Source organism: Cladophialophora immunda (genome assembly GCF_000835495.1).
Source record: "Cladophialophora immunda strain CBS 83496 unplaced genomic scaffold supercont1.1, whole genome shotgun sequence".
Taxonomy (NCBI): domain Eukaryota; kingdom Fungi; phylum Ascomycota; class Eurotiomycetes; order Chaetothyriales; family Herpotrichiellaceae; genus Cladophialophora; species Cladophialophora immunda.
Window position 1 is genome coordinate 461,287 of NW_015622541.1, and position 26,019 is coordinate 487,305.

At 54.2% G+C, this 26,019-nt stretch overlaps 10 protein-coding genes across 17 annotated transcripts; 4 read left to right on the forward strand and 6 right to left on the reverse strand.

Moving 5' to 3' along the window:
• Positions 1-419: 419 nt before the first annotated feature.
• On the forward strand, positions 420-2,236 carry PV07_00134 (uncharacterized protein; the record flags this gene model as incomplete). The annotated part of the gene is made up of 3 exons (XM_016386555.1): positions 420-700; positions 768-1,076; positions 1,177-2,236. 3 exons carry the CDS (start codon positions 420-422, stop codon positions 2,234-2,236), a joined length of 1,650 nt encoding a protein of 549 aa, XP_016253483.1.
• PV07_00135 lies at positions 1,964-5,432 on the reverse strand. Of its 8 annotated transcripts, XM_016386556.1 has the most exons (9): positions 5,119-5,432; positions 5,040-5,068; positions 4,913-4,987; positions 4,786-4,861; positions 4,084-4,730; positions 3,876-4,037; positions 3,285-3,818; positions 2,764-3,226; positions 1,964-2,664 (listed from the first exon to the last, which is right to left on the reverse strand). In XM_016386556.1, exons 1-8 carry the CDS (start codon positions 5,215-5,217, stop codon positions 3,016-3,018), a joined length of 1,833 nt encoding a protein of 610 aa, XP_016253484.1. In that variant the 5' UTR covers positions 5,218-5,432; the 3' UTR covers positions 1,964-2,664; positions 2,764-3,015. The 8 variants fall into 8 exon arrangements, with proteins under 8 accessions (XP_016253484.1, XP_016253489.1, XP_016253490.1 ...); XM_016386561.1 differs by having other exon boundaries at positions 4,913-5,068; XM_016386562.1 differs by having other exon boundaries at positions 4,084-4,861; positions 4,913-5,068.
• Positions 5,433-5,660: 228 nt separating this feature from the next.
• Positions 5,661-7,096, forward strand: PV07_00136 (uncharacterized protein). Its single transcript, XM_016386564.1, has one exon. The coding sequence runs from the start codon at positions 5,986-5,988 to the stop codon at positions 6,868-6,870; it is 885 nt and encodes a 294-aa protein (XP_016253492.1). The 5' UTR covers positions 5,661-5,985; the 3' UTR covers positions 6,871-7,096.
• Positions 6,980-8,977, reverse strand: PV07_00137 (uncharacterized protein). The gene has a single exon (XM_016386565.1). The coding sequence runs from the start codon at positions 8,877-8,879 to the stop codon at positions 7,215-7,217; it is 1,665 nt and encodes a 554-aa protein (XP_016253493.1). The 5' UTR covers positions 8,880-8,977; the 3' UTR covers positions 6,980-7,214.
• Positions 8,978-9,278: 301 nt separating this feature from the next.
• Positions 9,279-11,456, reverse strand: PV07_00138 (uncharacterized protein; the record flags this gene model as incomplete). Its single annotated transcript, XM_016386566.1, has 5 exons — positions 9,279-9,785; positions 9,851-10,298; positions 10,358-10,809; positions 10,877-11,240; positions 11,326-11,456. 5 exons carry the CDS (start codon positions 11,454-11,456, stop codon positions 9,492-9,494), a joined length of 1,689 nt encoding a protein of 562 aa, XP_016253494.1. The 3' UTR covers positions 9,279-9,491.
• A 983-nt stretch (positions 11,457-12,439) lies between these two features.
• PV07_00139 (uncharacterized protein) lies at positions 12,440-14,190 on the reverse strand (the record flags this gene model as incomplete). The annotated part of the gene is made up of 3 exons (XM_016386567.1): positions 12,440-13,294; positions 13,348-14,021; positions 14,103-14,190. The coding sequence occupies 3 exons, from the start codon at positions 14,188-14,190 to the stop codon at positions 12,440-12,442; spliced, it is 1,617 nt and encodes a 538-aa protein (XP_016253495.1).
• A 481-nt stretch (positions 14,191-14,671) lies between these two features.
• PV07_00140 (uncharacterized protein) lies at positions 14,672-16,765 on the forward strand. Its single transcript, XM_016386568.1, has 5 exons — positions 14,672-14,815; positions 14,880-14,947; positions 15,000-15,070; positions 15,127-16,333; positions 16,399-16,765. The coding sequence occupies exons 1-5, from the start codon at positions 14,755-14,757 to the stop codon at positions 16,639-16,641; spliced, it is 1,650 nt and encodes a 549-aa protein (XP_016253496.1). The 5' UTR covers positions 14,672-14,754; the 3' UTR covers positions 16,642-16,765.
• A 564-nt stretch (positions 16,766-17,329) lies between these two features.
• PV07_00141 (uncharacterized protein) lies at positions 17,330-19,399 on the forward strand. Its single transcript, XM_016386569.1, has one exon. The coding sequence runs from the start codon at positions 17,552-17,554 to the stop codon at positions 19,202-19,204; it is 1,653 nt and encodes a 550-aa protein (XP_016253497.1). The 5' UTR covers positions 17,330-17,551; the 3' UTR covers positions 19,205-19,399.
• Positions 19,400-19,502: 103 nt separating this feature from the next.
• Positions 19,503-21,057, reverse strand: PV07_00142 (uncharacterized protein). The gene is made up of 5 exons (XM_016386570.1): positions 20,830-21,057; positions 20,694-20,772; positions 20,205-20,646; positions 19,703-20,153; positions 19,503-19,652 (listed from the first exon to the last, which is right to left on the reverse strand). Exons 1-5 carry the CDS (start codon positions 21,009-21,011, stop codon positions 19,547-19,549), a joined length of 1,260 nt encoding a protein of 419 aa, XP_016253498.1. The 5' UTR covers positions 21,012-21,057; the 3' UTR covers positions 19,503-19,546.
• Positions 21,058-23,623: 2,566 nt separating this feature from the next.
• PV07_00143 (uncharacterized protein) lies at positions 23,624-25,829 on the reverse strand (the record flags this gene model as incomplete). Its single annotated transcript, XM_016386571.1, has 3 exons — positions 23,624-25,526; positions 25,581-25,632; positions 25,766-25,829. The coding sequence occupies 3 exons, from the start codon at positions 25,827-25,829 to the stop codon at positions 23,624-23,626; spliced, it is 2,019 nt and encodes a 672-aa protein (XP_016253499.1).
• Positions 25,830-26,019: the final 190 nt, after the last annotated feature.

Genomic DNA, 26,019 nt, shown 5'->3' on the forward strand with positions numbered 1-26,019 from the left:
CGCATCGCACAATTCGAAACCTTGTCGCGGATAGCGGAGTCCGAAGGAAAATCCCATTCTGCACTCGATATGTGAGAACCGGCCATCTCATCAGTTGCCATGGGGCTCCCACACGACCGTCCGCGCGCCAGTACTAATATGGAACGGTGCGGTCGACCCCGCGGCGTACTTGCGTTCTATCGTCCATTCTATTCCTTCCCAGCTGGGGTAAGGCAAGAGGTGTACAAATTCAAGCTGGCAGCCCATGATCTATGGCTTGAGGGATGTCTTTTTCCTCATCCCGTCTTGTTCTCTCACCCCTTCTTTCTCTACCACCCTTCCTCTGAATACACACAGATAGAAGAGAAAACCCCCAACTGCGACAACGCCAACCTTGCCCAAAGTCATTCTGTGTCCTCTCGTCTGGAAATAAAAGAACCATGGCATTGAATGCGCAAGAGTCGAAGGTGGTCCTGCACCTCCATGACACTTCGAAAGGGACGGCGCACAGTGAATATGTTGAAGACGTCCAGCCCGTCAGCCACGCTATCCAGCTGGCTGAAGACATGGCCAACGCCGAGTACCGCCCCTTCAGCCGTTCTATGCTGCGGCTCTACGGCTGCCTGGCCATTGCCTACCTGTGTGGATGCCTCAACGGGTACGATGGCTCTCTGATGGGCGGTCTCAACGCTATGTCCACGTACCAGAAGTACTTTCACATGTAAGTGTCCATCATCTGAGTGATCGTCCACAACGACGGAGATTTGACTCGAATCTGGGGTATTTAGGAAGACGGCTGGGTCAAGCACTGGCCTGGTCTTTGCCATGTATAATATTGGATCCATACCGGCCGTTTTCTTCTCCGGTCCCGTCAACGATCACTTCGGCCGTCGAGCGGGCATGTTTACTGGCGCCGTCATCATCATCATTGGCACCTGCATCCAGGCTCCCTCGACCAGCCACGCGATGTTCTTGGGGGGCAGATTTGTTCTTGGCTTCGGTGTCAGCTTCTGCTGTGTCAGTGCCCCCTGCTATGTCAGTGAAATGGCTCATCCAGTGTGGCGTGGAACCTTGACTGGCCTGTACAACTGCACTTGGTATGTAAGCTCTATTGTCGGTGTCACTTCTTTTTTCTCTTTTTCTACGTCATCTCTCTGTGTGCCCTGCATCAGAGAATCGGTGCTGAATTCAATATAGGTATATTGGCTCGATTGTCGCCAGCTGGACCATTTATGGATCCTCAAAGATACGCCACAGCTATGGCTTCCGCATCCCTATCTGGTGTCAACTTCTGTCCTCCGTCGTTGTGGCGGCGGGCGTTTTCTTCCTCCCAGAATCCCCTCGGTGGCTCATGGCGCATGACAGACAAGACGAGGCGATCAAAGTCCTGGCGAGGTATCACGGCGAGGGCTCCGAGAACCACCCCGTGGTAAAACTGCAGCTTGGAGAGATGCGCCACCAAATCAGTACCGATGCCTCGGACAAGACATGGTGGGACTATCGGGGCTTGTTCAACACACATTCCGCTCGTCGCCGCCTCATCTGTGTTCTCGGCATGGCTTGCTTCGGTCAGCTGTCGGGCAATTCCATCACCTCCTACTACCTGCCGGTGATGCTCCAGAACGCGGGCATTGCGTCCGAGAACACGCAGCTGATTCTCAACGGCATCTACCCTGTCATCTGCTTCGTCGCCGCCATCGTGGGTGCTAGGCTCCTCGATGTCTGGGGCCGCCGGCCGATGTTGCTGTACAGCACGGTCTTTTGCTCGGTGTGCTTCGCAATCATCACCGGCACATCAAAGCTGGCGACAGAGCGACCAGATGATGCCTCGGCCGCCAACGCCACAATCGCTTTCATTTATGTCTTTGGCATTGTGTTCTCATTTGCTTGGACTCCGCAGCAATCAGCCTACATTGCCGAGACTTTGGACACAACGACTCGTGCGAAGGGCACGGCCCTCGGCAACCTGGCCTCATCGATCTCGAGCACCGTCATCCAGTACTCTTCCGGCCCTGCATTTGCCAACATCAGATATTACTTCTACCTCGTCTTTGTCTTTTGGGACCTCGTTGAGTGGTCGGTTATGTACTTCTTCTTTCCCGAGACCAAAGACCGGACCCTCGAGGAACTGGCCGAAGTCTTCGAGGCTCCAAACCCGGTCAAAAAATCACTGGAGAAGAGGAGTGCAGCAACGGTCTTGAACACTTTAGATGTCAAAGGCCATGCAGTTGTCATGCAGGGAGAGGAGAAAGTGTAGAAGATACCATCCCGAATGTGGTTGAAATGGCGTGAGCTATCCATTGGGAAGCTAAATCTGAAAAAATCCGAAAGTGGCTTTCGGCAGTTCGCCTGCGTGGGAAATCTGTGAGGCAGAGGGATTTCGGGTTGTACCTGGCGATTCTCACTTGTTGGCTGTTTTCTTTTCTTGAATATCCCTTTCATGCTTCCTGATGCTCACCGGATCCAAAGGTGAGCCATACACTTCCTCAGCACTGATGGGATTGCTCAGACAATCAGCCAGAGGAGCCATAGTCCGCGCCAAAGTAAATAGACTGCTCGGATTTCAATGGCCAAGATGACTTTCCATATATCGAGTTCGGTGACATCTTCCCCATGTGACCTTCTCTCATGTTCACACACTATGCTTCTTCATGGCCAATTTGGCAGCCTATGGGTAGGAGATTCCTGTCAGCAAGAGAATTAGCGTGCTCGATTCGCTTCGCATACGAGGCACCAGCTCCCAGGGTCTTCAATTGACAATGTATTAAAATCAGCAGATCATACTCATGTGAACTTGACCTATCTTTCCGTCAAAGAGGTCCCGTGTCCCATACCCGCGCGGACTGGCATTTTAGTTGTTGGCCTCACGGAATGTCACTGATACAATTAAAAGTATTTCAGGGACGTTCTCTTCTTCTGAACCATCTCTTGTGACGAGATCCTGAATGCTACATGGGCATAGCAAGAGGTCCTAGAGTGACTGTCAAGTTGGGTAACAATCCTGAGGATAGTCCCCTCCAGATGCATCAGTGCATCTCACTGCTCGCCTTTAATCAGCCTGTCGGTGACCTCAATCCACCGAATGGCCTGTTTCACACTGGGTGATGGTGGCTCGCCCGGTATGGTGATCCATTTGGATAGAAGGCTCTGAAGATGCGATCCCAGCATGGTGACTTCAGGATATATATATTGTTGCACCCCGGGAATTCGGCATCCCGCCAGTAAAACCAGCATTGCTCCTGCCATGCTGGTGGCAAGTTAGTATGTTCAGATATGAGGAAACATTATTCCACGGCGAGACTCACGACAGCGAACAAATCCAGGTATCCACGAAAACAGTATGTGGAAAGCTTCGCAGATTGAGGATGTGCTCGATACAAGCATCCAGACACTTCTTGCATTTCTCCCAACCTTCCTGATCAACGCGCCCGGACGGATTGAGCATCTGCATTAGGTACGGTCTGTAGATCACGCTGCGACAAGTGAGGTATCTCTGCCTGAGAAAACCAGCCTGCGAATTCGGGGCCGGCTCCTTATTGAGAGTGAAGCTGAATACTGGAGGGAGTAGCCGGCGCCAGTCTTCGAGCTGGTGATCAAGCTCGGTAACCATATGGGGAAAGCGCCGGTCATCCAGACTTGCACCTGTATCTTTGCTATATAGAAGATGGTGGACCCGATTGAGGAGCCGACGCATGGAGAGACAGGCTAGGAAGTACATAGCCGAGTGCTCTTCATCTTCGACGGTAGTGTGCGTATGGAACTGACCTGGCAGAGGGACTGAGGATTCCATGTCCGAGATACCAGAAAGGGGCAGGGCGGACAGTTCGGCGATGTAGTCGCTGTCGCGGGTTCTGAGCGAGATAGACATGACATAGGGGGTTTGGTGGCTCACGAACCTTTCCAGAATGAAGCAGGACCAGAAAATTCGGTGAATACACTCTTGTTCATCTTGAGAAATTCCGGCCGGCCTGTACGCCAGAAGCACTCGGCACTTGGTGGCGGCTGCGTCGATAAAAGACCATGCCTGAAGAGGCCTCTGAGAAAAGGCAAAGTAGAAACTGCAAATATTAGTTCGAGATCGACCACTAAATTGGTAGAATTTACGCGGTGAATAAGAGACAATGCAACGCAGCCCTGCTGACTTCCTGGTGCGGAATATGCATTCTGTTCATTGCACAGTCGAAATACATTTCTCCCATCTTCTTCCTCCGAGGCAGAGAATTCGTATCTCCTTCCAGATCATCCCGTAATGTGGACACTGTGAATTCGCAGGCACAGCTTAGAGCCATGACTAGAAGGGCCAGGCAGGAGTTACAATCGTTGCTCAAGCGGCCCGTAGACAGCTTGTCCTTTAGTTGATCTAGCATGCCTTTTGACATGGTCGGGTACCAGAAGTTGATATTTTGCTCGAACGCCATAGTTATGGCTTCGATCTCGCCGATACTGATGAATGGGAGCACAGGTGAGAGCTCCATACCAGCCGAAGGTGCTCGGCCTTGTTCTAAGTTGAAAATGGATACTCTTTCGGCTTCGCGGAGGAGCGGGTAGCAGTCAAAATGGGGCCATGCCAGGATATTTTCCGTGGTTGAGATGTGCAATGGAGATAGGCTTGCATTTTGAACGCTGTGCAGCCATTTCTGCAATGGGACTTCAACGGTGTCCCGTTGGTTTGTGGGCATAGAATAGGGAGCACTCGCGGAGGGCATGTCACCATTTGGAGATTGGAACCCGGCGCGGTGAGAAGAGTCGATCTGGTTACGTCTGAGATGGTGTCCGCGTCGGGGTGGCGGGGTAGGTGAGACTGACGATGCACGTATCTCTTTGTTTGAGCAACCTCTCCACGCGCAACACAGCTGCCAGGATCAGATCACTTTTACCTTTCCTAAGGGTTCCCGTGTAAGACATGATGACACGATAAGTCCGGAGTGCTTACGAAGGAGCCTCCATTTCATATGTACATTCCCAGTCAGTCGTGCGACAAGTCGCACACGGCGTCTGTCCGTCACACCTGGAAATAACACATCAAGGACCGAATTTTAGATGACGGCAGTTTTCCTCACCGCGTTTTCCGCGAACGACAGCGGTCACACTCTAACATTAGCACGCTTTGCCCTTTCTAAGGCAACAAGGAGCCCTTACAGCGTGTGCGGTTCGTCTTCTCTTGCGTCGAGTCGTCTGTGTCTGCTCTTGATCTCCGGATTGATCAGAGTAGTGGTCTTCAGAGTCGAACTCGGCCATTGTGTCGGAGGTCCGGTGGCATGACACCTGCAATGGGAACGCGAGACGTTCTTTCGACCGGCCGTGGGGGAAGGGAAATTGCAACAAATAGCTCTCTGCTGTTCCAGCTGTTTCCTTCGCGTAGACCTCTTCAATGTGAATATAGTGGGATCACCAGATGAGCAGGCCTGGAAATGGACATTCCCACAAGAGCCTTGATTGGACGTCGACATGCGGTGGGCAGCAGAGGTTCGATCCGGGTTGGAGTGTCGTGAGTGTCTTCGAACACAATGTGAAGACTCAGGGCACGTGTATGGACTAGCTTTGTTTGGGGAGAAAGTTCGCTGCTTTAACCGGGGTCAGACGACGGCACAGATCACGTGTGCTGCAGCCACATTTCCAGAATACGAGTACGTCGTATCGCCAACCTGTCCTGCACTTGGGTGTTGTACAGTTACGAGCAAAGCGCTGCTAGGGCCTCCAGCCTGTGCCTGAAGTGTCCAAATGGAAGATCGTTGGGCGAACTGCAACCAGGCTCCAGAAACTCTTTCTCAGCCTCCTACGTCTTAGGGGTGGATGGAGTGCGCCTTGTCGATCATCCCGGCTCGGCGGCCAACAAGGTTGTGAAGGGAAAGAGAGGTATATAACGAGACAAGAAACCCTTCTTTGCGAGTTGAAAGAAAGAGGGGAACAGAAAACCCTTTCGCAGGAGGACTCCCGTTCTTCCTGAGGTAAATCTACTCTTTGAGACAGGCCCATCTACACACTTCGTTCAAGGTCCTGGGCAAAATGGATTCGAAGCTCGATGTCCCCCACTCTCAACGGCAGGACGAATCCGACGTCTCTGAGGACTATGACGTCCCCCCACCTGCGTATCGCAGGAACTCGGAGTCTTCCACGGAACGCTCTCTGTACGACGAGAAGGACCAGGCGCTGTTCGCAGGTGGTCCAGCGAGCTCGGCCAGCCACGTCCGGGAATACGGATGGTATCACCCTAAGGTCCTGACGCGGGGGCTGGTCATCACGGATGCCGCGGCATCGACGCCCACGAGCAAAGCGCCGCTGTACTACGTCGAGGTGTCCGAGTTCGCGCTCAAGAAGCCCGATGTGATCCTACACGCGCTGCCGCCGACCATGGGCACGACCAACGACCTCGAGCACCTGGCCAACACGGGCGAATCGGCGCCCATGGCCGGGGTCGCGCACTTCCCCAAGTTCTCGCGCCACATCAAGGTCGGTCTGGGCGACCCGTCCTCCGGCACCGAGGCCATGACCTACGTCGAGGTGCGCAACGCCAACCTGGTGACCCACGGCGAGTACCACATGTCGCTGGACGGGCGGTCCTACGCATGGAAGCGCACGCACGCGGCCTCGGCGGGCGTCGAGGGCGGCAGCGCCACTCGCATGATGCACTGGGAGAGCTTCCAGCTCGTCGACATGGGCACCAACGAGGTCGTCGCGGTGTTCTTGGACAACAAGTTCAAGAGCTGGAAGAAGAAGGGCAAGTTGCGCATCTTCAGGGACTTTGAAACAGCCCGGGCAGACCAACCGGAGGAAACCCAGCGGCTCAAATTGCTCATCTTCGTGAGCATTGCGGCGATCCTGGAGAAGGCTCGCCGGAGGGCGAATAGGAGACGCAATAACGGCGGCGGCGGCGGCGGTGGTGGTCCATGAAGGAGGTAGAGACGACTAGATTCAATGGTGTATCGTGAGAGCCCTAGTGTTGATGTGGGAGGGATGTAAAGCATAAACATTCATTCAGGTCGAGATATGCTACGAGAGACAAAGCAGAGCATTAAAGGCATTCGCTCCAGCCTGGTAGATAGGTATACAAACCTGCGCTACAAGAGAGATTCATCGCTAGTATTGCAGCCAGAGTATAGAAACACTACAGTCTAGCCTGTATCCGGAGTTTCCTAGCTGAAAATTTTATGGTCCTGTCTATATTTGTAAGAGGAGAAAGGTAGTGTAGATTCCCCGTCAGTTCAAGAAAGCGTTCAACGTGCCCGCCCTGCCGCTCAACGGCCAGACGATTCAAAGATATTCAGTCCCTGTTCGACGGTAAAAACCTCGTTCATCATGTCATATATCCGCCGCGATCTCTGACGGATATCCTGGGTCGACAGCGTGCCATCCTCACAGACGTAGTAGTCGATTTGTTGCGCGGGCACCCATTCGAAGTAGACGTTGCGCACAGTCACCATTTTATCCCATAGAGGGGAGGAGGACTGCTGCCGTAACATCTCCCAGCTGCTGGTGAGCTCGGTCGTGTCGTTGTCCTCTTCCGGATGATCCTCCGCCGCTCCGGGAGTGGCAATCTTCTCACTTTCGCTGATGCATACCACTGCAGCCTTGCCACTCGTGACTGCTTTGCTGACCAGGGCGGCTGCCAGAGAGCCCGTCTTGTTGCTCACGTCACCCGCTTCTGAAATGCGATCGGCACCGATAACGACGAGATCGATGTCCTTGCTTAGTACGCCGACAGAGGCATCGCTCGCGAGAATTATCCGCAGACGATCGTCAATGGGGGAACCTGTGGTGCCAGCATCACGGCGTCTCTGGGCTTCTTCCGTCAATACCTTGGCAAAATTCGCGCCTTCATTCAAGGGGCGGGATTCGAGGATGTGCAGTTCCATCGACAACGACTCGTCGGCATCGAGGGCATGTAGGACCGCAGCTTTGATAGTCGAAGACAAACTCAGGGTCAGAATTTTGACCCGCCCCTTCTCACCTGCGTGGGCCTGAGCACTGGAGCCGAATTTCTCCTGTAGGAATTTCGAGAACTGGTGACTCACTTGTTTGGATATGTCGCCTCGTTTAGCGACAGAGGCCTCAAGGCTTTGTCTGACTCTGTCGAGGAAGTCTGGTAGTGGAGGGTCGATGTGAGCCTTTGCTTCTTTCAGGGCCATAGCAACGGCATTGGATATCGCCGCCGCCATGCTTGGTCGTCCGTTGAAGGCGAGATGGAATGCCTGGCGTTGAAATCCCTTCCACCACTCATTGGCGTCTCGGGATCGCTGCGTCTGCTGGTCATGTTCGACGATCTTGATCAATGACTTTACCGCCATAGTGGCCAATTCCCTCGCACCGTGTGAATGGTCCAGTCGGAGTTCTTCGAGTCCTTGGAATAAGATGCTGTCGGGGTCGACCCAGACCTGCCCGAGCGTCACCTCCAGTCTGGGCACGCAATCATCCAAGATCTTGCCACTGAGGACGTCGTCGACACGCTGCCACTGGCAGCCTAGGTGCTCAAAGTTCATGTGGAGGCCCAGCTTCTCGACGTCGTTGTCGTAGTCGGCGGTCTCCTTGGTCAGGCGGAACGCAAACGGCCAGACCTTCCAGATGCGCCCCTTGACCTGGCGCTCACCTTCGCCGACCACCACGACTTTCTGATCCGTGAACTCGAACCCGGCACCTCGTCTCCATAGCTCAATCTGCTGGGGGCCGAAGGAAGTCTCTTCTTTCAGTTCGCGCCAGGCGGCATGGAGAGGGGACTTGTCATATGTCTCGACCGACCCGGCAATGGGCGCAAGCTTCCTCCGATACGTGCTGACCTTGTCAGAACGGCGGAATAGAAGGACTCTATAGGGCTTGGTGGCGTATGGTTGATGGGGGAATAGGAGGACCGACACGACTGTGCGCCGCTCAAGGTTTTGTCCGGCTGCGGCGAGTGTTTGAGCCATGCTCGATAGTTGACACAGCCAGGAGGACTCTTAGTTCATTGTTAGGGACAAATTGATGAGGGAGTCCGAATCGATACCAGTCAGGGGGTGTACGTAGGTATGTAAGGGCATCGACACACCTCTAGACTGCAATGGGTTCGTGTCACACCATCGGCGAAATCTCTCAGACTGTGACGTGCGATTCTCCCGCCAACCAGCTGCGACTTGTCCGAAATCATCCGAGTGGAAAGATGCGCCTCGCCAACCCATGCGCTGCATTAGAGACTCCCACCACCAATGGTTTTTAAGGACTACATGCAATGCGAAGGGATAATGTCCGTCTCTTCAAGTCGATGAATCCATCTGTTGTGAATGACTGTATCAACATTGAAGTATTCAAGAGTACCAAGTGCAAAGACTGCCTGCGCGGAGTTCCAGCTGCGGACTTATCATCTGACAACACCCAGCGACACTGACTCTTTCGTGTTAAACGAGTACAGCTTCAGCTTCAACATGCATTCTGTAACAAGAGATTTCGAGTCCATTGGCTCGCCCTTCACTAACGCTGCCCCCAACTCCTCGCCCTTGAGTGATGAGCTAAGAGCCATCGTCGGTGCTAATAGAACCTCCTCCTTAGAACGCAGAACCCCGTCGCGCGACATCGTCAATGAGATCCTTCTCCAACACCCCGTCCCTGGCCCTGCCCTGTGCGAAAGTGGTGGTCGGCCTCCACTTCCTCGAGGTGCGCGGCGTTGATTCTTCCATCATCTTATCGACCTGTTCGAGGGTGAGACCCTTTGTCTCGGGCACCAGGAAGTATGCGTAGACGAACGCAGCCGTGCAAAGGCCGCCCCAGACGAAGAAGACGGAGGATTTGAGATCGCCGTGTTCTTCTCCGACCATGTAGGGCGTGATGACGGCGATGATCTGCCAATATCCTGTTAGCCTTGATGTTCCTAGCAATCTGGGTAGTCCTGTAGGCAAACACATACCGTATTCCACAGCCAATTCGACGCTGTGGACAACGCAACGCCCCGAGAGCGAATCGGCAGAGGAAAAATCTCCCCGATCACGATCCATGCCCCAGGTCCCCATGTGGATGCGAAGAAGAAGATGAAGATCGCAATGAAGGCGATCTGGGCGTTGACGGCAGGCACATTATTCGCGAGACTGAGATCTGCATCGGCCGGGTCCGGGTGCGTGTGGTTGAACCCAACGGTCACACCGACGATGGCGACGAGGAACTGGCAGATCAACATGCCCAGTGCCCCCCAGATCAAGAGCGGACGACGCCCAAACTTCTCAACCGTATAGAATGAAAGCGGTGTGCTACATACATTGACCAAGGTGAAGATGAGTGAAATGAGGAACGTGTTGTCGATCGCTCCTGTGCTCTGCAGGAAAGGGGTCGAGTAGTAGAAGATGAAGTTCACACCAGTCCTGACAGTACACAGTCAGTATCCCAGACATGACTAAACTTTTTCTTCCAGAGGTCATACCATTGTTGCATCATCTGAAGAGAGGTGCCCAAGATGGTTCTCCGCAAGTTCGATTTCTGGGCCCATAAGCCTCCCTTGAAGCAATTCGCCCAGCTGGAAAACCAGCCGCTAGAGGGGATAATAGAGCGCTCATATTCCTCATTGGCGACGATCTCAGCCAGCTCGATTTGCACATAGTCGGAGTCTCGTGGCTGGCCGCGGAGCTTCGATAGCGAGATGGCGGCGTCTTCGAGTCGGCCCTTTTTGACAAAATAGCGCGGCGAGTCAGGTAGGGTAAAGAGGCCACCAGCCAAGATAATGGCCCATGCGAACTGGATGGCGATGGGGATCCTATAAGAGCCGGTGTCCTGGCGGTCCTCGGTTGCGTATACAACAATAGAAGCAAGCATGATGCCGATGGTAATGCAGAATTGATAGCCAGCCACGAGAGCTCCCCGGACTTTTCTGGGGCACTTCCGAAATGTTAGCGCTCAATAGTCGGCGAACAAGCTTACATCCACCGGGGAGACGAGAACTCACGATTTCACTCATGTAGAGGATCACAATCGCACTTTCGAATCCGACTCCAATACCGGCGATGAGACGTCCAGCCACTATGGCAGCCAGGGCATCACCCTCTCCGGTGATCATCTGGATGATGACACCAAACATATAGATCATACAGCCCATGATAACGGTCCACTTTCGACCGATGAAGTCTGCCATGTCTCCACCAATGAGAGCTCCGAAGAAGGTGCCAGCGGATAGGATCGAGACGATGAGTGATTGGTGCGAGGAGCTGAGAGCATCTTCAGTCGGGCCTTCGACTGCCCGGATGAAGATATCTGCTCCAAGTACTCCATTGATGTAACCAGAGTCATAACCGAAGAAGATCCCACCGAATCTGATCTCCGTCAGTGACGAAATACACAATGGCGGAGAGATTCAGAATATTGCCACAACTGGCAAGGCTAGCCGGGAAGACTTACGAAGCAAAGGCGCACATCAAGTACGCCTTCCATGTCACGGGGGCCTCAATGCGGTTGACATCGTCGGTAGTTTTCAGGGAGACGGAGCGGGGGTGTTCAGCCTCCTCGTGCAAGCCTTTGGGATCAGACATGGTCGTTCACTGCGATAACTGCAAGAAGGAGACAACGGAAGCGATGCGAATAAACAAGTATCGAGAGTTCTTGCTGGGACGCGGGGGAAGTGCATATGACTTATATGCATTCCCGGCCAACACCATCGAAACAAGAAACCGAAAGATTCGCATGCGTGATACATCGCGGATTCGCGGAGATCCACAGACAGAGCCAATGACCCCTCAAAGAGCCTGGCCTGGCCTCGCTTTGATTGACCTCCCTGACACTCGTATATCTGGAGGGTGGATGAGTTTCATCTCCATTGATCAGATTGAAACCCAAGAGAAAAGACAGGATCCGTGAGTTACAATTCGCATCATTGATTGTAACCCCATCAAAAGCCACTGCAACATCACGGGCATGGCGCGAGTCTTGAACTGGGACTTGTCGTCGCGGCATCAGGCTTGTCGTTGACCGATCGACTCTTGGATTCGTTCTTGGGATGCTGTTCCAAGACCAGGACAAGACTGGCAACCCCACAGCTTGCTCCAGCATTCCGCACACCGCACCAACGAAGGAGGGTGCGCTCCTGGAAGGAGTCCATAGCCTTTGGAGCGTCTAATACTTTCTGGGAAAGGAATTTAGTTGTCCCGAAGAATGTTCTCGACATCGAAATAGGACAGAGACAGGACGACGGCGTTCAGCTGGTTTGTGTTGGCGGAGGAATGCTCCGCCCCGTTCACCGCCTGCCCAGACAATGATGCTGCTTGGCATTCGGAGCCAAGGCGGAGTGGCAGATGCAAGTTGCGGGGTATGCTCAAGCAAGGGATGTTCGAGCGCCCATACGATCATGCCGAGAAACATCTTGTGACGTGAGGATGGAACCTCTGATCTTGCTCCGCAGCTAGGTGTGTCGGGGTGGCCGCGCTGGCCAGGAATGTGAATGCGCGTGGGGCGTATGCGAGTAGTTTCAATTGTCAACCATCAATGTAGTCGATCATTAGCTGCCGGCATCATTAAATTAATGTGCCCAATCCTCTTGTAAGATATCTGCCAGGCGTCTCATCGTCCCATTCCTAGTTGTCTTCCAAAATGCCATGATCTTGTTCATCAAGAAGTCTCGGGCCTGTGCACCTTCAATGCAGACCCCCAAGCAATAGAACGGCCAGGCATAGTATTCTGCGAAATAATCCACGGATGGTTCGACGAAGCGGACAAGAACCATCAGCTCTGAGAACAAACTCGACAGGTGTGTTGAGAGACGTTGGCCTCTCATTCCAGACGAATATGCTATCATATGCCTCAGGAGAAGCTTCGCAGCAAAGGTATAGAGTTTTGGACCAAAGAAGGACTGGCTGGCATTCTGCGAATCAGTGAGTAAAGACAAGGCCAGACATCCATTGACGGCATCGTCGGAGCCGACAACGTGCAGAGTGTTTGGGATGGGAATGTTGTCATCACTCCACCGCCTGAGATCCTGTTCCAGACGATGGCATTGGCGCACGTCGAAGCTTTGGCAGCGAAATTGCGAATAGATCAGTGCCACTTGTCGCACGAACGAGAACAACATCGGGGGTGCGCCGAGGACTGGAGAATAGGCATAGTCCATTGTGTTTTCCAACCAGAGTTGTTCCAGGATAAGTTGGGCATTCATAAAGGCTTCATCAACCAGAGTAGATGAGGTCGGAGAGGGATGCTGAAAGGGGATGCTCGTGGCCACATGGAATATGAAAGACTCCAAGGTAAGGATGCGTGTGGTAGTCCAGGCAGCTGGCATGCTCCTCGATGCTTCCATTCGCTTCCAGCAGGACTTGAGCAGCGCGGCAGCACCATACAGATGAGTAGATACTCCTTCGGAGTGGTATAGACGAGTCCTCTGCAAGAAAATTAGTCATCGCGAGGAAATTGTTGCATTGAATCAGTACTCACCTCATAGATGCACAGGATGAGAACAGTCCGCAGGGCGATAATCTCTGCAAGTGGAGAATCGTCCCGGGCGAGGTAGGCTCGCATCCCTCCCACAGCGTTGATGTAGTGTGTTTCAGCCATTCTGCGATGGAAGGGGTCGTCTCTCTTAATCTCGGCGGCAGAGCAAGCCAACAGAGCATCCATGAAGAATGGTATGTTGTTTGCGACTTGAAGACTGCCACTTGTGAAGTCGTCGATGTATTGGCGGTCGGTCGCAGGTCGAACAAGCTGCGGGACAAACACCATCCGCATGTAATCGAACAGAGGAGGACTATGTATTTTGGTGTTTGACGAGAAGGCAGTGAGTTGAGGAGACACTATCAGAGGAAGCTCATCGTTGTCGTTGTTGTCCACACCGCGGATAACAGATCCCGGCGAGAGTGAAGCTGAAGAGGGTGAGAAGTAGGTGTATACCTGCTCGTCTGCATCGCCAATGGCTTGGAGTTCAGCGTTATTGTTATCAACGGACTCAGTGGCAAGGCTAGGTGATGGTGAGGCATCCTGTCCTCTCGCACTCGGGCTTGGCTCGTTGGACCGTGAATTTGGTTTCGCAGGCCAGATGCAGTCAATCTTTCTTTTAGCACAGTTTTGGCAGACGCCAGGATGTTCGTCGCACTTTTTCTTTCTCTGGCGACCTGCATCCTAGCTATCAGCCGGTCATTCTTCACGACCTCGGCTTGACGGACGACCATGCGCCAGAAAAACATCAAACTCACATGTCAGACAGCCAGTTTTAGTACGCAAATGTGCGGGCCTCCGCCGCGGCTTGCGATAGTTCTTGACCCCCTCCGCCGGCTCACCCATGGTCGAGTTGGGTCCCTATGTTCATGAGAAGAGGTGGATTCTCACAAGACTTGAAAGAGCTGCCGTTTCTGAGATCAACTTCGGCTAGCTGGGGGCCATGGACGTCCAATGCGGAGGATGCCGGCACCTCCAAAGGAAGCGGGCTATCCTTGCCGACCTGGTGTTAGCGAGATTCAGCGCCTTACAGGGGCAAGAGGAGGTAATTCTGACCAGTTGCAACACGTTCCGCGATCTTCGGTCTTTCTCTCCAGCCCTTATCTCAGGTGGCGGACCAGACTTTGGCAGGCCATACACTAGAACAAAGACGATTTCCTGGATTCGTCGAGCCTTGGATACGCCTTTCCTTGTTCAGGTTTACTTCGCATATGGACCATGGGGGGGGAACACCCGTGCTCGTCGACAACAGCCTGCGATCACCAACATGGCTGTTCGTTATCTGAGTCTGCGGCAGGGAGGGGGTTTGGCGAGCCCTTGCTGGGATTATAAAAATGCTAGATTACCTTGGAAGAGGGAGGGACACAGATTGTCTACCCCCGTATTCACATTCAATACTCTTTCGGGACAATGTCGTTGACTCGCCGCTCTGTCGATATGCCCTGGCCTCCAGGCACAGTTCGCATTGAAGGTATGATGATGTCTCAACCTCCTGTCGCTGGGTATATGCTTGCGAGTACTCATCCCATGTATAGATCTTCATAGCAAGAACGCCGATATTATCCTACAACCCCAGCCCACAACCGACCCAAACGATCCACTGGTAAGTCATATCCAAATGTGTTGATTGAGAGAGCAAGGCTGAGTGAGAATAGAACTGGCCGTCATGGAGAAAATATCTCAACTTCATCCTCGTGAACTTCTATGTGCTTCTAGTGTTCGCATTGTATGTGTCCTCCCACAATACCTCTCGCAAGTAACTACTTACGCATTTCCTCACAGGATAAATATGGTGACGGTCACTTGGGCCTCCATGAACCTGGAGCTAGGCTTCAGCTACGACATCCTCAATGACAGTTACGCAGCTGGCTGCGGATCCCTCTGCATAGGAGGTATCTTCCTCCTACCATTCGCCCTGAAATATGGCAGGCGCCCTGTCTACATCCTCAGTCTGGCTGTTCAATGCGGAATAGCTGTCTGGTCTGCCAGGGTACAAAATGTGGCGGATCTCATGATGGTAAACATACTTGGATGCTTTGTGGGAGCTCTCTGCGAAGTCATGATGCAAATGACCGTGGCAGACGTCTTCTTCGTCCATCAGCGTGGTTTAATGAACAGCATTTATATATGGGTTCTCACCATCGGGTCCTCTCTAGCTCCGCTCGCTGCTGGATACGTCACTGCCTCTCAGGGCTGGCGTTGGGTCTGGTGGTGGACTGCCATTTTGATTGGAGTGTTTGTGGTTCTCATGTTCTTCCTCTACGAGGAGACGAAATACGAGTGCAAGACCCTCGACGGCTTTCCAACTACCAATCGCCCTTCCCAGGATGATTTCACGGGATCAGTCAACCAGGCCTTGGAGGAAAAGTCGCCCCCCTCCAAGGATACCGAGGCGAATACCGTCGAGGTCTCGCGTCGGGAGTCCCAACTCACCAGAGTCGAGATTGATCCTACAATCCCGGTCAAGCCATACTGGAAAAAACTGGCGCTCTGGTCTTCCTCGCCGAGATCGATTCGATTCCTAGTCAGACACAGTTACCAGCCGTTCCTCATCCTCTGGCACATCCGGGCGGTGCTGTACATGTCGCTGCTCAACGGAGCCATGACGGCCGCAGCAATCATGCCCATCACGGTGTATTCCGTCTACATGACGCTGCCGCCGTACAATTTCGAGCCGCAGCAGATCGGACTCTTGGGGCTGCCAGCGTTCATTGGCACCCTGATTGCCGCCCTCATATGCGGACCGCTCAGCGACTGGATGATACTGCGGATGGCCAGGAGCAACGGCGGGATCTACGAGCCTGAGATGCGGCTGTGGCTGATCCTGGCCTTTACACCCTTCGTGGCCGCGGGCTTGCTGATGTTTGGGATCGGCCTCGACAGGGGTCTGCCGTGGCCTTTCGTTGCCGTTGGGCTTGGGGTGGGCTCGTTCGGGATGACTCCGGCGATGAGTCTCTCTCTAACCTACTTGACCGACGCATACACCGAGGTGAGTGGGCAAACCTCCTTTCATCACCCTAGACAAGGAGTAATACTGACTTTACCCTCGCGCAGATCATCTCAGACTCGCTTGTGGCCGTGACCTTTGTGAAGAACCTCTTTCCCACCATCCTGGTCTTTGCATTGACGCCATGGATCACAGCGGTGGGGCTGGGGAATGTCTTCATCACCGCCGCGGTGATATTCGTCTTCATCCTGTTAGGCAACATCATCTTCATCCGTTTTGGCAAGCGCTTCCGAATGCGCTCGGCGGAGAAATACCGTCTTTACGCTGGCCACTCTTTGGAAGCAGCTTAGGTCGTCTTTGGGGTTTGACACAATATGATGAGGTAGCTATTCTTGACGATGGGTACGACCATGGATCTCAGTATCAACTTTTGTGATCAATTAGGTATCCGAGAATAAAAAGTTCCAGTATTCTAGCGACGTCCTTTCCACCCCAATTTGCCTAGTGATCGGAATAGCCGCTTAAATTTTCTACATTTGTCTTGCATTGATGCAAGTTCGCTTTTGTTTCCTTACGCATTGATGTCGTGAACCCCTCCGACTTCCGGCCTGGCCTTCGCGGGAGCCACATGACACAGATAAGAGTTCATCCGTCTTCGGAGCGAAGTCACGAAGCAGCGAGCTGAGAGGCAAAAACAAAAAGAAAAGCCACATACTGGGCCTGCGAGATACTGCCATCCCCCTACCTACCTCGCTTCTTTGAGAATTCCGCGGTTTTCTCTTCGTATCGCCTTCGAAAAGTATGATTGAAGTCTGATCAACCGGTGGCGCGACCATCTCGGAGCCAATAGCGTCACTTTGCGCGCCTGGGAAACCTCAGGGTTCAGAGGGGCGTTGCTCTGCAGGGCCGTAACACTCTCTCGCCTTTCTCCGCAATCCATCTATCTATCCAGCCATCCTCGGTCTGTGTCACCACGCGCCTCCAGGCCCGAAACGACGGGCGGAGGAATATACTTCTGGTGATCTCAGAAGAGGGGGGGGGGGTTTCTGGACCGGAACTGCAGTCGCGGCCGCTCATCTACGCGTGCTGCGGAAAGGAGCGCCATATATAAGAGTCGCGAACTTGGCTACGATGAAAATCCGAAAGGGGGAAAACAGGAGGATGAGATCGTCCCTTTCGCCGACGAGAAGAGGACTGGCTGTATTAGCACTATCATAGATTTCCTTCCCCTTGCTCCCGATTTTCTGACTCTGAAGAACAATGCCGCGCACGATCATCCGGAATGCTCGACTCTTCACGAGCACCGACGACTCGGAAAATCTCGTCCCGGGGTGTCTAGTGTTTCAGGACGGGGTGATTGAATACGTCGGCCCAGAGGAGGAGGATGAGGGATCAAAGGCGCTCTCGCAGGCCCTGGGCTCCGATGGAAGCAGTGCCACAGAGATCATCGACGCCGCCAACCGCGTGGTGACGCCGGGCTTCATCGACGCGCACGTCCACATGCTGCACTTCGGGCTGTCGCTGGGCAAGCTGGACATCATGGCGTGCACGACCCTCGAGCAGATCCGGGCGAAGATCCACACGTTCGCGGCCTCGCACCCGTCGGCGCCGCGGATCCTGTGCAAGGGCTGGATCCAGGCGTCGACGGGCGGCCACGCGCTGGCGGGCATGCTGGACGACCTCGACCCGCGCCCGATCTACGTCGAGGCCCTGGATCTGCACTCGGTGTGGTGCAGCTCGGCCGCACTGACGGAGCTGGGCGTCGACGCGGCGACGAAGGATCCTCCGGGCGGGACGATCCACCGGGACGCGCAGGGGCGGCCGTCGGGATTGTTGGACGAAGGCGCCCTGCCGTCGCTGGTCTGGCCGTTCCTCTCGAAAACGCTGACCGCGGAGCAGAAGCAGGCGGCCCTGCACGAGGCGGTCTCTGCCTACACGCAGGCAGGGTACACCGGGGTGATCGACATGGCGATGGACGAGGACGAGTGGGACGCGCTGGAGACATACCGCGCGCGCAACGGGCTGCCGCTGCACGTGGCGGCGCACTGGCTGATCCCGTACAGCGACTCGGAGCGAGAGATCCAAGCGTCCCTCGACAGGGCGATCGCGATGCACGGGAAATTTCCCCCGTCGGCGTCCCCGTCCTTCTGCGTCGTCGGGATCAAGCTGATCGGCGACGGGGTCGTGGACAGCTGCACGGCGGCGCTGAGCCAGCCGTACGGCGCGAGGCGGGACCCCGTCGAGCCCATCTGGCCGGCGGCGATGATGGCGCGCGTCATCGACCGGGCGGACGCCGCGGGGCTGCAGTGCGCGGTGCACGCGATCGGGGACCGGACCATCACGCAGACCATCGACGCCTTCGCGCGCCTCAACGACCGGCACCGGCCGCTGTCCTCACACCGCCCGCGGCACCGCATCGAGCACCTCGAGCTGGCCTCGGAGCGCGACGCCAAACGCCTGGGCGACCTGGGCATCACGGCGTCCGTGCAGCCCGTGCACTCGGACCCGGCGCTGTTCAAGGCCTGGCCCGCGCTGCTGGGCACGCACCGGTGCCGGCGCGCGTTCCCGTACCGCGAGTTCCTCGAGGCCGGCGCCCCCTTGGCCTTCGGCACCGACGCCCCCACCGCCGCGCACCTCCCGCTGCCGAACCTCTACAACGCCACCACGCGCCGGTCGGCCATCGAGCCCGCCTCGCTGGACAGGACGACCCCACAGTTCGCCGTCTCGCTGGCCGCGGCGCTGAAGGCCGCCACGGCGGGAGCGGCGTACTCGCGTCACGCGGAGCGGTGGATGGGCAGTCTGCAAAAGGGCAAGAGCGCCGACTTTGTCATGCTTGACACGGACTGGACGCCCGAGGGCCTGCTGGCCGCGAGGGTGCGGCAGACCTGGTTTCAGGGCCGGAAGGAATTTTGATATTGTATAAGATTGGAACACTTGGAAGACACATGTCTGAGAAACATTGCTGCCAGTTCGGGAACAGCGTAGGAATTCCCCAAGAAATTATTCGATAAGCTTGGTGGCATATTTGAGGGAGTCGAGAGGCATGAAACTGTGTCAAAACACTTCGTTGCATAGTATTAATACATAGGAGCTACCGGATGTGAAAACCCTTCCCTTCTTTTTTGCATTTGTTCCCGTGGCACTGAAAGTGGGTTGAATGACACCGCCTGCCTTGTGTTCTTCGTACCTCGCAGTCAATAAATGTTTCCCTCTGCTCACAGCCAGAACTCTTAGCGAGAGACCACAGGCAACTGCTCACAATTCCGCCTTGGGCTGGGTAGATGCCGAAGTAGTGGTCGAGGTGGATGTTGGTGCAGCACGTTGCACAACCCCGAATCTGGTGTTACCGACATCGAAGACACTATCAACCGTCAGCTCGACTCAAGCAGCTCACTAAACCCCTTAACTCACGCATAGACATTCTGCAAGAAGGTATCCCCGAAGATGTCAAAGTTCTGGTCGCCGCGAGATTGGATCCCGCCGTAAACCATGTTGCCATCAGAGCCACCAGCAAAGGCAAGGTGTTGCTTCTCAATGGTGATCGGAGTATCGCCAACCATGAACGTGACGGTGGGGAGATCACTTTCAGCAGTGTTCGCCGGGTACACCCAACCTTGCTGGCTGCTGTCCTGTTGGGCACCGGGAATGGCACTGTAGATTGCTTGACAGACCTCGTCGGACGTGAGCAGCAGAGTAGTGCCTGTGTCAGCAATCGCCTTGTTCCCAGAGAGTTGAATGGTCTTGCCATTGACTTGGGCAGAGGTCGAGTCGAACATCCAGAAACCCTGAGAATTGTCGACAGGGGTGTATCCAATGCTGGAACCGGACGGGACGACCGATTGATCAATCTGGCCGAAAGTGTCTGTGTTCACGTCAGAGACTTGTCAAACCAAGGAAAGTGGTCAGAGATTACAGAATGACTCCTCATTCGCATCTTTGATGGAACCGAGATAGCAGGTGAACAATTCAGCATTCTGAGGGATGTCATCTTGGGCAATCATGTTTGCAACGGGTGTCTGGACAGCGGAGGGCTTGACGGTGTTGATCGAGCCGAAAGCGAGGCCCAGAAGACCGTCCGAGGAAGCATCCTGAGTGAACTGAGAGGATAGCTTGGTGGCCAGCTCAATGGCTTGGTTCTTGACTGTGATGTTGCCAATCTCAATGTTGTCGGTCCCGACACTGCCAGATGCAGATGACTGATCACCGTACTGAATTTGCCAGGTCGAGCCCTGGGAAGTCTGGAAGGTTGATGACTTGGAAGGGTCGAAGATGGTATGTCCCTTGCCTGCGGACAGAGTGCTTTGTGGCAGTTCAGTCGACCAGCACCAGAGGTCGGAAGATCCTGAGTCGAAGTCCTGGGTGGTGGTTAGTGATGTACTTGGATCTTTTTCAGGGCGCTGACCAAGTTCAGCGTCTGAGCTGGGGTGCCAATCTTGACGGGACAGGTGTAAAGGGAATCATTCTGTTGGTCACTCGCAGTGCTGGCAACCCGGTCAGTATATGGCAGTACTACCACAGACGCCAGACGCCGCACTTACACTTCACCCTGAGAGCCGTCGGCGTTCTGTTTGACGAGCAGTTTCTTGCCTTTGGCGGCGGAGTAAGGGCCCTGGATGGTGGGAGAGATGCGGTACTTGTTGAGCAGGTAGACGTATGACTTGAGACCATTGCGTTTGTAGTGAGGGTTGCGACGGATGGGCACGCGTATGAGAGAAGCCATGTTGGGCAATGGGCAGTGTGTGGGTTAGCAGAAGCGGTGAACAGAGATGGAAGATGTGCAGGAGAGAAGAGTGTCGAGGAGAGAGTGAGAGATGAGGTGAAGTACTTGTAGTCAGTTGGCTGTCTCTGTAGAGGATGACGCGTTACCGTGACAGAGGGAGTCAAACAGGGAAACCCAGCATTATGTTCAATGTCTCAACCGACCAAGATGTTTCTGTTTGGTCTGCGAATGTCTTCGTCGAGGCGAGGGACCAGCAGCCCATGATTGAGCCATTCAGGTCAAGAGGTCAAGCTGCAGTCAGGCAGCTGCTGGTTTGCCGTGTTTCAAGAGGGTCACATATCGGCCTTGTACAGCCTCACTCGCACTCCATTACCTTGTTTCCATCCACCAGGACCCGTGCCGCTCTACACGCCATTGGCGCCTGTCCCTGCTCGCGGATATATACATGCTATCCCCCGCTGCGACATCTCCATCCGCTGTGGTATAGACGGTGCCACTTGTACCAACCTGAGAAGCCCAACCCGATTGCGGGGCGTCGATCAGCGTCGATCACACCCGTCGTCATTGTCTTCGTCATTGCTTGACATAAACCAAGCTTTTGCACCAGTCGCCGGACGCCCGCCTTGTATCCCCTTGCGATGCCTCCTCCCCCTCGTCGAAATGCCTCTATTGCATTATCTGTTATCTACAGAAGTGGGTGGGCGACGGTCACAAGTGTACAGGGAGAATGAGCGCGGTTGGGTGTGGCCTTGGTGCTGCCAACTCTACCCAGAGAGCATCCGTCAAGCAAGTCGCAAGCGACTGAAAAGGTGGCCAGCTTCAAACACGAATTACATCATACTGGGGTCTCCCACGGTGTCGGCACTGCTGAGATTCGTCGAGACTTGGTGGCATGAAATGGGCATGTTAGGGCTTGAACAAGGACATCCCGGTCAAGGCATCGAGGCTATACACAAAAAAGATCGACCATCCCCTGTCTTGTGCTCGCTCAGGTACAGCCCACAACTCCTCTACTGGGGAATCAAGGTAGAACATTCGGCGCAGATCCCTCCTCCGAGCAAGCCGATGCCTGTCCGTTTACTAGATTCTTCCACACCGCCTCTCGGCCTCGTGTTGGGGTAGAAATTGTGGAGTTGAATCTCTTCTCGGCTGGGTAGATTTTAACCAACCAGGCTGCAACAGATGCTCTTTGCGACAGTCCAGATAAAGGCACGCTTCTGAACTCTCCAGCATCGGACCATATATCGGTCGACGGATATAGTGGTTAGGGGACACCACGACTTTCTACCCCAACGACTTGAGCAGCGAATCTCAATGAGATGACAAATTGACAATGACGGCTCCTCGACGACATTGCAAGCTCAAACGAGTGCGTAGCCTCGATATGTAGAAGGGAGAGCATATAATATCTGCACGGTAGGTGCCGTTCTGCCTCTGCTTGACTGCAAGTCCTCTTGAGCGCGAGAATATACCTTCGTCAATTGCAGCATCATTGGCTTTGTGCCTTACTGCCATTCTCCCTCACCATGTCTCCCAAGGAGCAGACGGTATTCCGCTACACGTCAGGCAAAGGCTTTGACGGACTGCAAGCATTCAAAGAGCCTGTCCCCGCCATCGGCGACTATGAAGTCCTCGTCAAGATTCACAGTGTTGCCATCAACTACCGTGACATTGCCATCGCCCGTGGGACGTACCCTCTTGCGGTCAAGGATCAGGTCGTGCCGTGCACCGACATGGCGGGCGAGGTTCTCCAGGTCAGCAAGCAGGTTGACAACATCTCAGTTGGTGACACTGTGGTTGCGGCCATTAGCTCGTCGACCTTGTACGGTCCAGTAAAAGACCAGGAACACACCCTCGGAGGTACCATAGACGGCGTGCTCCGAGAATACATCGTCCTGCCAGTCCATCAGGTCATTAAGCTGCCCAAATCGCCCCATACCTTAACCCAGTGGTCTGCCGTCGTGGCGACGGGGTCAACAGTGTGGAATTGTTTTTATGGCGGCTTGCCCTTGAAACCTGGTCAGACAGTCCTCATTCAAGGTATGCTATTGGGAACACACATGAAGACAGCAGCTCATGATTGCAGGGACCGGGGGAGTAGCATTGACTGCTCTCATTTTTGCCAGAGCCGCGGGTGCCACCACAATCATCACGTCGTCTAGTGATGAGAAGCTGGCAAATGTCAAAGCCAAATACGGTGCCGACCACACAATCAACTACAACACTCACCCTAATTGGGCGGCCGAAGTGCAGCGGATCACCAATGGCGCGGGAGTCGACCATGTCATCGAGAATGGCGGGATTGGAACAATTCAACAGAGTATCGAGTGCGTTGCGATGGGTGGTACCATCTCCTTGGTCGGGTTTCTCAAAGGTATACCACAGGACCAGGTCCCTGATGTGACCTTACTGGCAATATGCAAGGGGGTCCTGCTCCGTGGCATTCTGGCTGGATCCAAACAGCAACTCGAGGAAGCTGTGCAATTCGTTGGTAGCCGGAATTTGACGGTGCCAGTGGACAAGACCTTCGCATTCAATCGGGATGACATCGTCGCAGCTTTGCAATATGTGGCATCAGGTCAACACGTTGGCAAAGTGTGCATACACCTGAACTAAGCAGCCTCTGCCAGAAGTTGAAGGCCAGAGCCAATGAGCGTGTCGATCTCAAGAACATGGACGCCTTGAAATATTTGGGCCCAGAGTCTTAATGTTGTCGTTGCCATGCGCTGATAGCGCGATGAGTCGTCCTCGTGAATATCCAGAGTTTCCGCCAGAGACGTCTCTTTGATGATTCCACTGACGATGTCGAGGAGCTCGCGCTCCGTCCTGCGCAATTTGTCCGGGCCACGGGATCCAGTAATCGTGGCGACCATGGCAAGCCAATCCCTCAACAGTAAGGCACATTCGAGGCTGCTCAGCGAATTTTCGATACTTCTAAATGGTAGCCGAGTATGGGTAACCAGTTCAATGCCCAAACGCACTGGTATACTCAAAGCGTGTGCGGCATGAAGAACAGCCCGATCCAGTAGAGATGACCTTTGCAAGCAGCTTCTTTCAACCACAATGTCATTGATTTCTCTGAACAACAGGGCTCTGCACGGGGCCAGATTAGAGCTTAATCGGATATAGGCCAGCCGAAGCAGAGCCGTTGCATTCAGTCCCAGTGGCCCTTTCTCTGACAGAGGATCAAGGGTGGACTCCTGGGTGAGCTCCCAGCACAATTGCCACGTCCTCAAAGCGGTCTCAAAGGATTTCGCTTTATCCGGCCGGAGAGGTCGTCCAATCGCGTCATCATCATCGGCGACGCTCATTTGTTGAAGCAAACCGTGAATGAGCACATAGTTAGCGAACGAAGACACTGGAGATACGTTACCATTAAAAAGCGAGCGGAGCGCTTGTTGAAAAAGACACTGGCTATAAACATTGCTCCGATGCCACTCTTCTGAACTGGCGGCTTTCCATGGCTCCGCGCAGCTGGGCAGGAAGACGCATATATCACGGTTCGAGAGCTGGGGAGGGATGCCATAGGCGATATTGTGTAGACTGAGAAGCACATAAGCCGAGAGCAGGGTCCTCCTGCGCTCTTCAGCAGCCACCCACTCACACCAGGCCCGTTCCGTCTCAGCGACATCCATCCGCCGACCACTCACGCGCGTCAATTCTTGTGTTTCTGAGATCCCGTGCTGTTTTGCAAGCATACCCAATCGTCCTCCAAGCGATATTGCGTCTGGTAAGATGTCCTTTCCAGCCCATGACGCATAAGCAACGAGTAGGATAAGCGTTTGGATCTTCCCAAATCCATTCCTTCTCTGAAGAATGGAATGGCCTTGCTGTGCCGGCATGCCAGTGCACGATTCAGAGTCTTGTCGACGTAGATTCTCCGAAAGTATCGCTTTCGCCATATCGTACAAGCGATAGGAACAAGAGGTTTCAAACCGGTTCAACGCTCCCAGAGAGGCAGCAGCTAACAGTAGTTCGATGTCCGTCTTTGCGACTGAGAAGGTCGCGGAGTGAAGGAAAGGGAGATTGTCTTGAGCACAGCGGAAGTACGACTCCAGGTTGCGACTCAAGGCATTTCGTGATGGGAGTTGCCAATGATGCGGTAAAACTGCCGAGAAGGATTCAACTTCGAGACAGAAACCTTCGTAGGCGGATTCGGAAAAAGACCAAGGTAGCATACTTCTATAATCCGTGAAGGCTCCGCTATGATCCTCATCGGTATTCAGTAGGCGTTCTGCGCTGTCTAATTCCGGTAGACGGGAGCTGAAACGAGGGAAATCATTGGAGCTCGGGGAGCGAGGATACATAAGAGGAAGATTCGTGTCAAAATCGAACAGGGTTGGTGGGAGCATGTCTTGCGTGAGGAACTGGGGATCGAAAAGAAAGCCTGGGTCGTCCTGCCTTGTCTCATCCGTGTTCAGCGCGCTGGGTTCCTCGTGATCCTCGTCCTCCTCGACTGGCGGTACATCGCTGAGTTGGGCATGTGATAGTCTGAGATGACGCGAGAGCAGGTCTCTGCAACAGGGGTTATCCGCATGCCCTCAATTGTGTGAGTAGATGTTGACTCACTTTCTCGTGAAGGCCTGGCCGCATTGGCAAGCGAAGGGTTTCTCACGCGTATCTACCCATGTCAGTATTGAACTGGTTCTCGCACATGGCATTCCTACGCGTGCGTTCATGCCGCACCAAATGTTCGCGCCGATGGAACTGCTTCCCACAGTGGCTGCAGGGCTGCACCACATTCCGTGGCCTACCTCGAGGCATCCGGCCGGCGGTGTTTTGGTGGACGAGGATTTGTAAGAAGAGGACGAAAACCATGGCAAGGCTTGGGTTCGGGTGAAGGTCAATAGGGCGGAGTATATTCGCTTGCTTGGCTGTTGTCTACAGCTGCCATGGACGCTGCAGACAGCACCACTCCAACTTAGTGCCCAGCCAGCCCAAGAACATCCATGTCACGACTGAAGTTGAATACGGAGTCCTCGAGCGTTGGCCTATGGAGGATGGCATT

What these genes read in the sequence shown, in the direction of transcription:
- PV07_00142 (XM_016386570.1), bottom strand. Translation starts at nt 21,011, where the DNA reads ATGGCTTCTCTCATACGCGTGCCCATCCGTCGCAACCCTCACTACAAA. An exon ending in TGCGAATGAGGAGTCATTCT is followed by an intron (nt 20,154 to 20,204) that starts GTAATCTCTGAC and finishes ACGTGAACACAG; the next exon opens with ACACTTTCGGCCAGATTGAT. An exon ending in TTCTTGCAGAATGTCTATGC is followed by an intron (nt 19,653 to 19,702) that starts GTGAGTTAAGGG and finishes GACGGTTGATAG; the next exon opens with TGTCTTCGATGTCGGTAACA.
- PV07_00137 (XM_016386565.1), bottom strand. Translation starts at nt 8,879, where the DNA reads ATGGCTCAAACACTCGCCGCAGCCGGACAAAACCTTGAGCGGCGCACA.
- PV07_00141 (XM_016386569.1), top strand. Translation starts at nt 17,552, where the DNA reads ATGCCGCGCACGATCATCCGGAATGCTCGACTCTTCACGAGCACCGAC.
- PV07_00135 (XM_016386556.1), bottom strand. Translation starts at nt 5,217, where the DNA reads ATGGCCGAGTTCGACTCTGAAGACCACTACTCTGATCAATCCGGAGAT. An exon ending in TGTCGTTCGCGGAAAACGCG is followed by an intron (nt 4,988 to 5,039) that starts GTGAGGAAAACT and finishes TGTTATTTCCAG; the next exon opens with GTGTGACGGACAGACGCCGT. An exon ending in CATTGTCTCTTATTCACCGC is followed by an intron (nt 4,038 to 4,083) that starts GTAAATTCTACC and finishes TAATATTTGCAG; the next exon opens with TTTCTACTTTGCCTTTTCTC.
- PV07_00136 (XM_016386564.1), top strand. Translation starts at nt 5,986, where the DNA reads ATGGATTCGAAGCTCGATGTCCCCCACTCTCAACGGCAGGACGAATCC.
- PV07_00140 (XM_016386568.1), top strand. Translation starts at nt 14,755, where the DNA reads ATGTCGTTGACTCGCCGCTCTGTCGATATGCCCTGGCCTCCAGGCACA. An exon ending in GTGCTTCTAGTGTTCGCATT is followed by an intron (nt 15,071 to 15,126) that starts GTATGTGTCCTC and finishes ATTTCCTCACAG; the next exon opens with GATAAATATGGTGACGGTCA. An exon ending in TGACCGACGCATACACCGAG is followed by an intron (nt 16,334 to 16,398) that starts GTGAGTGGGCAA and finishes ACCCTCGCGCAG; the next exon opens with ATCATCTCAGACTCGCTTGT.